The sequence below is a fragment of the Cryptomeria japonica genome, chromosome 2, assembly GCF_030272615.1.
Source record: "Cryptomeria japonica chromosome 2, Sugi_1.0, whole genome shotgun sequence".
Classification (NCBI taxonomy): domain Eukaryota; kingdom Viridiplantae; phylum Streptophyta; class Pinopsida; order Cupressales; family Cupressaceae; genus Cryptomeria; species Cryptomeria japonica.
The window spans coordinates 67,457,077-67,465,759 of record NC_081406.1 but is presented as its reverse complement, the minus strand read 5'-3'; the positions used below and the strand labels follow the sequence as shown (position 1 = coordinate 67,465,759).

Genomic DNA, 8,683 nt, shown 5'->3' with positions numbered 1-8,683 from the left:
AAAATGATGCATTTATAATAGGCGTGTGTAATTCACCCTAGTAATAGTCCTCACTCTTTTCTATTAGTTATGACTCCTAAGAAATATGGTGATTGGTAGATGTGCCTTAATTTACACGAACTTGATAAGTTAACCATCAAGAATAAATTTCCTATCCTTATTATTTGTTGGATGGGCTCTTGGGGTATTTTTTTTACTAAGTTGGATCTCCATTCAAGCTACCACCAAATTGGTGTCAAAGAAGCCAATATTCCAAAAATTGTCTTTTGGATTCATATATGAAATTATGAATTCTTAGTCATGCCCTTCAACCTATCTCATTCCCTATCTACTTTTCAAAGCCTCGTGAAAATAAGATTTTGTGGTTGCTTACACAAATTCATTTTAGTATTCTTTGATGGTATTCTTGTCTACAATTGGACATTGCTAAACCATCTTCGTCATGTGGAGTAGCCCTTAGGATTTTAAAGAATCATTTTCTCTTTGCCAAGCACTCTAAATGTGCTTTAGGCATTCAACAACTGGATTATTTGGCCATTAGTTTCATAGAAATTATTCAAGTTGATCATATGAAGATTGTAGCAATGCAAGAGTGGTCACAGCCTAAGTCAAAAAGATTGTGTTGTTTCTTAGGCTTGACAAGGTACTATAACAAATATGTGAGTAATTATGGTAAAATTCTTAGAGCCTTGACAACCTTGCTAAAAAAGAACTCTATCAATTGGTCTAAATTAGTAGAGGTAGCATTTGATGCACTCAAAACTACCATGTGTTCTACTCCAATGTTGTCCCTTCACAATTTTCATAAACACCTCATTTTGGAATGTGATGCCTTTGGTGTGGGCACAAATGTAGTGTTGATGCAAGGTTGGTCCCCAGCCTTTCCCAACAAGCAACTCATTGGGCACAATATAGCTAAATCAAGATATGAAAAACAATGTTGGCTACCCTCCACATTTTGCAACAATGGTGTCCTTACCTAGTTCCAAACAAACACAAATTACCATAGCCCAACATTTTTTTTTGGAATAAAAGGGCGTACTCCCTTGAATAACAAAAAGAGTAGCAAAGATACAAGAAAATGCTATAAATTTTTCTACAATAAAAGTAAGGAAAAAGTGGTAGTCGACACCCTCTCATGCCAATATGAAGGATGATCCACCTTTGTTCATTTAATATTGGTCCTAAGTTAGACTGATAAAATTTGGAATGAATGGACTACTCACCTTATAGTTGAAGACATCATTTAATAGTTGGAGTTGAGATCCATAATTAGTATCAAGCTTCTTCTAGATAATCCAAGTCCTTATCACAACCAAATTTATTTGCCACCCCCAACTTCTCCTCCCCACCTTGCCAAATAAATACTCAAGCCGCCATTTCTAATGGAATGAAACTCTACCAAGTACTACATGAGACTTGTATTTCTTGAAGTCCTACGATTGTGTGAAGATGGATTTCTTCTAGGCTGACCTCAAGCGAGAAATAGGGAATTGAAGTTGAATGTGATGTGTTCCAAGGACTAAAAGGGAAATTCTAAAAGTCTCAAAAAGTTGCAACCATTTCCTACCCCCAATCAAGCTTGAACTATTATTTATATAGATTTCATTGTGGAGCTTACACTCAAGTTGTAAACATGCCATCTTGGTGGTGGTGGATCACTTGACCAGATGTGTGCATTTATGTGCATTATCTCACCCTCACATTGCTACTTTGGTTGCTCAATAGTACATGGATTCAATCTTCAAACTCAGTGGGATGCCTCACTCTATTATTAGTGATTGTGATCCATCCTTCGCAAAAACATTCTAGCAAGAGTTGTTTAAGTTGCAAGGCACCACCTTGAACATGGGTTCGACTTATCATTCTCATTGATGGTCAATAGATATTGTCAACAAGTACCTTAAGACTTAATGGCATAGTTTTGTGTTTGAGCAATAGAGATAATGGGCCAAGAGGCTACCTTTGGTTGAGTAGTAATACAATACCATTTATAATAGTGCTTCCACAATGATCACTTATGAGGTCCTATATGATACTCTCCCACCCTCCTTATATACTTATGTTCCAAGTTCTTCTAAGTTAGTAGTAGTTAACAAAATCTTGGCCAAGAGAGAAGATATCTCTTGACTACTTAAGGCCAATCTAGCACTAGCCAAAAATCAATTGAAACAACAAGTATATTAGCATAGGACAAAGCAAACTTTTGAGATTGGTGATTGGGTTCTTTTTAAATCTTCAACCCTACAATTAACTTTTGAAAAGAGACAAGTGTAGTCATAAGTTAACTCATAGATTTTATAGTCCTTACCAAGTTATCCAACATATAGGCGAGGTAGCCTAAAAAATAGCACTTCCACCTTCCCAAATCCATCTAATTTGTCATGTCTCTTGCCTCAAGAAAATGTTGGGATTTTACTTTGCTAACAAAGCTACCTAAGTTGTAAGAGGAGAGTGAGATATTTTTGGAATATGAGTTTGTCTTGGATAAACACACCAAGCAACATCATAATCACTCTATTAAAGAGTTACTAGTCTAGTGAAAAGACCTACAACATGACAATGCCACATAGGACATTGCTAGTATTCCAAGTTTCCTCATCTCAAGCTTTAAGGACAAAGCTTTTTCAAAAGATGAGGCAATATTATGTACCCCTTTCTATTTTATGTTTGCTAGAATTAGTTTGGTGGATATAATTTGTAAGTTTCCTTATGTAGAATTAATAAAGGGATGCACATGCTTTGTCAATCATCCCACTAGTTATTAGAATAAAATATTTATCCCACATATATGGGATGGGAGTAGTTGCTTTGGGCAAAACTCAATGTATTGTAATGACTTTTCAATTGAATGCCATCTTGAAATATTTGTAATTGGAGTGTATTGTCTATTTGAAGATGCACCCTCAAAGTGGCACTACAAAGATAATGAAGCATTTCAATTTCTTCTTTTTGCAATAAATTTATAAATTCAACTTATTTTGTCTTGCAAGTTCATTACGCTAAATATAAAAGAACAATTGAACATTAGTTTTCTTATCTTCTTTTTGTCATATCTTTTGCTCTTAATATGCTCCAATGTTGATGTTCAACATACCCACTTGCTATGATAATCCATACTTCTTTCCATATCAATACTATGGTCAACAATTAATAAAATCTTTCTAATAAGTGAAAATCTTACCTTTAAATTGTGGAACTAGCATTGTGACATTGATTGTTGCCTTTATAGCTATCAAACAAAATTGAGGTTTTCTCTCAAAATCACAGGATGTTGAACTTTGTGAAGGATCTTATGATCCAACATTGTCCAATGTATTTCTCACTTACTTGAATATACTCTAATCCTCATAACACTCTGTTTCAATATCACTACTAGTAAATTTTAATTGAGCATTTGACTTTCTTAAGGCCGATTTACAATTCAGATTTTCCATCCAAACTTCTCACGAATAGACAGACAATACATTTAATTAAGAATTTGATCTCCTAAAAATAACTCACAAAGAAGAATTAAAACAATCCTAAAATAAGTTGCCTTACACGATTTTTTTCAATTGAGCAATTAAACTAAATATAGAACCAAAATCTAGGCCAATAAAGCAACAAATTGACCCAATAAAAATACCTCCTTAAAAAATAAAACTATCAAAAGCATAACAAATGGTTTTCTACAATAAACATAACTACTAATTAACAAAATTAACAATAAATTTTTAGTTTACTAAACATTGATTTGGATGTTTGAAAAATAATTCCTAAAACAAAATCTGTTTTTATTAAATGCGCCTAAAATTCAAGCAAATTTTGGAATGCATAAAAAACATTTTCAAAAGCCACTACTGCTATTTTTGTCAACAATTGTCTATCATCTTCATCAACTACTATCTACTATTTTTAGTAGCAATTGCTTGTCATCTTCAACGTCAATTATTATTATCTTTAACAACAATAGTGTATTAATCAACTTATAAATTATTTAGCATTTTGTTATTTGACATCAAGTTTTCTTACAAGGAGCTTGGTGAGGTCCTTTCCACTAAGATGTATAGTCAATTGTGTCCCTATTCATAATGATATAAATACGTGGAACCATGTTTATGTAGCAGTGCACATGTGAAAACAATTCTCCCCAAATCTTGGAACTTTGTTATAATAAGGGGAGTAATGTTGGGAAATGTATCACTATACCATAATACGTGTATAATTGATAATACGCTTGGCTTATTATAATAAACCAAAATGATAAAATTAAATAAAAAAAATTGTTAGAGTATGTTATTGGATTGTTGAATGATTGCAACCATAAAGGCATAAATCCTCAAAAAATCCCCATTTTCGCGATTTAAAAAAAATCCTTGACTGAATCAATTTTTTCCCAATATCTTGATTTAATCAGCTGCAATTTTCAACAAATTTTAAATGTTTTAAATCACAAGAAAAATTGCAAAAAAACCCCTAGGAAATGCACTTACTATCCACCAATCTATTGCAATACCCTAACCACACGAAATTGCTATTTAAACGAATTTTTTTGTTGATTTTTAGCACATAAATGAGCAGTAGTGCTAGGAAGTGGTTCACCATCAACAATTGGCCAAATTTAATTAAGTTGCTAAGACAAATCATAGGTAGATGATCTTGAATGAACATATATTTCTAATAGATGTTACAAACATTAAAATAGAGGCACATGTTTTGGTATTAGGGACATTATCATGAAATGGTTAAAAGATGTGCTATATTTTTCTCAATATTCCACAGTACTGTCATTTTCCTTAAGCTCATAGTAATGTTTTCCATGCATATAAATCCAAAGAGTACTTGCCAAAAGTAAATATAGAAAGCTAGACTAAACTCAAACAAAACTTTATCGATTTGATATCAATCTAAAAAGGTTTGTTTTGTTGGAATTCTTGTGATCCTAACAATTCAAAAGAATTTTATCATTTCAATTGTCAACAATAATAAAAAGGTGGTAGTTTAGATAATCAAGGTTAGGTTGGGACAAATTTCCTTTTTAGATGCTAACAAAGTGTGATAATTTGGAGCTTCAATTTCACACCGGTCATCAAGTTTTAATGACAAGTGGGTAAGGTAATGACAATTGTATAATCAAGTGGGAAGCATGAGTATATACATAAAGTATTTTTAATGACAAGTGGGTAAGGTAATGGCAATTGTATAATCAAGTGGGAAGCATAAATATATACATGATAGTATATAGACATTGTGGAATCAAAACCAGAATGGTTCCTATCACAAAGATAAAAACTAGCTTGTAGTGTTGATAAATGAACTATAACAATATTTAAAATCAAAATGAAGGGTTGTTTTAGTTATATTTAAATTTCCTATATATTTTACACGCTGAATGTTTTGTTGATTGGTGAATTGGTGAACTTACTTAAATGCATGTCCTACAAATGTTAAGGAACTACATTCTATTTAGGCTCATCGTATGGAATTTCAAAAGTCCTACAAGGAGTACAATAGTAGTACATGAATTCTTTAGACATATAACATAGTATTCCATGCATGTTAAATATGTATCAAAGCAAACTAATACACGCCTTGAGAGAAGTCATGCCCTAGTATTGTGGGCTTATCTTAATCCCTCCCAAAGCAGACCCATATATTTTATGTTTAATGATTCAAATAGATTTCAGCAACAATTGTCCCATTGCAAGGGAATGTTCCTCATACTTCAATTTTTTATTTAAACTTGTACCTATAATCTCTCAAATTCTCAATTCAAAGTCCAATGTTTTTAAAGTCCATCATCCACTTATATGCACAATCAAGAAAAATCTACTCGAATAATAATAGCTAAAATTGTGACTCAAATAGTTGCTCTCTTCTTTTGCACTAACAAGTCTTTATTACCTAATAGAAATGTATTTAACACTATCTTTACTCTTTTACAAATCTACCAAAATAGTTGTCAATGATAATATTTCAATACCATTTATGGTCTTTTAAGATGAAGCATTTTCTATTAATCTATCTTAAGCTATTTGATTCAAAACCTATCAAACTAAACTTTGCAATTGCTTCCTTAGTTATATAATTTCCCCTTCACAGTCTTCATATAGTTCTCTTTGACAATATTCTACAAATTGCAAGTATTGTTAAACCACAAATATGAACCAAGTAATCCTTGTTTTGTGATTTATGATGTTTGCTCAACAAATGAAAACTATCTTTTTCAATACTTTCTTGAGCGTGAAGATTTTGAGATCCTAGAGGGCAACTTGGATAGTCAAGAGGTTGAACAATTTAAGAGAGACTCTCAACTAGGAGCTTCATCATTATGACCTGCAACCCTTTAGCGTAGCTTTATTTGTAGTAGCAAGAGTAGTTGGCTACATTTGAATTTTTTGGAACTTTTTACTTAGTTTATAGGCTGAATTTGTACAAACTATATTCTGATTGAAATTTTGTCAAACTCTAACCATCTAGTTATTATTTATGCACTATGAAGTATGCTTTGTACAATGCAATGTAGTCAATGATATGAATATAAATTTAAAAAATTATATTTTCTACAATTCATGGATTAAACTCTATTTTTTTTTTTTTTGTATCACTATGCTATAGAAATGCTCTTAATTTTTTTTTAAAAAAGTAGTTTATCGTTTTTTTTTACATTTTTTTAGATCCATTTTTCCTCAATTTTTTCAAAGAATCTTCTACTTGTGGTTTACCAATTTTTTTCCCAAAACATTTTCAAAAGATTTGTTGAGAAAATGTTAGATCACAACAAAGATATATTATATGAATTAGCATTTTTATCAATATTCTTTTGTCTAATAAAATACATCAAGATGTTTGCATAAAATTATTTCATTATAAAACTTAATTGAATTTGACAGGAGACACCTCAAACATCACCCGACAAAGCAATCTATTAAACCTATCAAAAGAAAATAATAATGGAATGTAAGTGAATTTGAGGAAACAGATACTCATTGGTCATAACTTAGCATCCCACAAGATATACTAAACCTATACCAAAAAAAAGTGTGATGTTTAAGGAGCCCTGTAAAATGGTTGGTGAAGTTTGCTTCCATTATGAAAATATATATTATAGAACCATTCTTAGCAGAACCATGGGGAAAATTATGAATGTCCATGTATGATGTGAATCTAATGATTTACGTAAATTTTATTTAACATCTTGGTGAATATTTTTTCTTTCAAATTGTGATAGACTAAACTGATTCGCAAAGATAAAAAACCCATAAAAAATACCACTGGCGCATATTAAAGTGCTCCTCATATCAGCAGTAATTAACTTGAAATTGTAGAACAGCGTAATTATTTACATGTTTTCCCAGTCAATAATAAGAGCATACATATTTTCATTCGGCTTTTCCAGGGACAGAAGTTTCTTCTTTCATTTCCTCCAACACCGGTGAAGGCTCGAGTTTAGCCCGTGGAATCTCTAGTGATTGATATTTTGGCTTCTTGGTTTTCAGGAGAACATAAGTCATCCAGTACCAAAATAGTACTATGCGGCCTTCTTGAACCAATGAATTGCCCACAGAACTCCCACTAAATGATAGCCTTTCCAACACCTGCAACGAGTAATGGCACATCTTAATTTTTCTCTCAATATTCACAAATATAATTCAATACCAAAGGTCTTGTTGGTACACAGGCAGTATAACCTGCATAGGGTTAAGATTATTTTCCTTGAAGAAAAGGGCACGGTACATTACAGTCCCATTGCCAAGATGCATAAGCAAAAATCAATAACCAAATGATAACAAGCCAAATAAAATATTCAGTTTAAGAACCTACTTATGGTCTGCTTTGCATGACAAGCCCATCCAGCCAACAATTCAAAGGGAAATGGAGCTCTTTGCAAGTGCAAATATGGCCAGGATAGACATCTACTCATCTTACATAATTACTGATGACCATGGCGATCCTTTGCAATCTTTGGACTCATCTCAACAGAAAATGCCTTCACAATCCATGGACAACACCCAAAGTGTATAGACGATGCAGTTCATTTTGAATCCTCTGCAAAATGTGTAAACTGCAGTCTAGACGCTTAGTTGGGTACCGTAGACCAATTTGATCTACAGAAGGTTTGAAATAACCTCATCATATTTCCATATAACAGTTCCAACCTCTAAATATTTTTGGAACACACTATAAAAGAAACCAGAGTCAATTTATCAAATTTCATCTGAGCATTTTTTAATTCGTGTTCATCCTTTAACCATTTCAAATTTATTATCTAATGCAACTCTGCATTTGCAGCCCATATATTGGTCATGTAGTATATACAAAAATGAAGATAACTTGTCACAGGTTCAACTTTTGGTGTCATACTGAGCATAGCATCATGCAGAGAAGAATGTAGAACTGAGAAAGTAGTATAGGGACACAACAAGATATATAGAGAAATTTCCTCAGGTAAAATTCTGGTAAAAATGAAAATATCTTCATGCAATGATGCCATTTGGTATGTCTCCAAAGGTGAAGGAAAGGCACAAAACTTGCCTGAGTTACAAAAATTTTCTTAAACCTTTTTAAAAACACATACTGAAAAGGAAAAAGTATTTTTTCTAAATCAAGTCACCCCACCTTTCAAGCCAGTTACTGTTGTCACGAGGGACCCTCATCCCTTCCCGACACCCTAACCTCTCTAGTGGTGCTCTCACTAACA

General features: G+C 32.5%; 1 protein-coding gene across 1 annotated transcript in view; it reads right to left on the bottom strand.

Annotated features, from left to right (window-relative positions):
* Positions 1–7,139: 7,139 nt before the first annotated feature.
* The window catches only part of LOC131060532 (ABC transporter G family member 7), a 158,616-nt gene continuing 157,072 nt past the window's right edge, over positions 7,140–8,683 (bottom strand). The window contains exon 11 of the mRNA XM_057993782.2: positions 7,140–7,580. Coding sequence (XP_057849765.2) covers positions 7,365–7,580 — 216 coding nt within the window. The 3' untranslated portion in view covers positions 7,140–7,364. The remainder of the gene's footprint in view (positions 7,581–8,683) is intronic.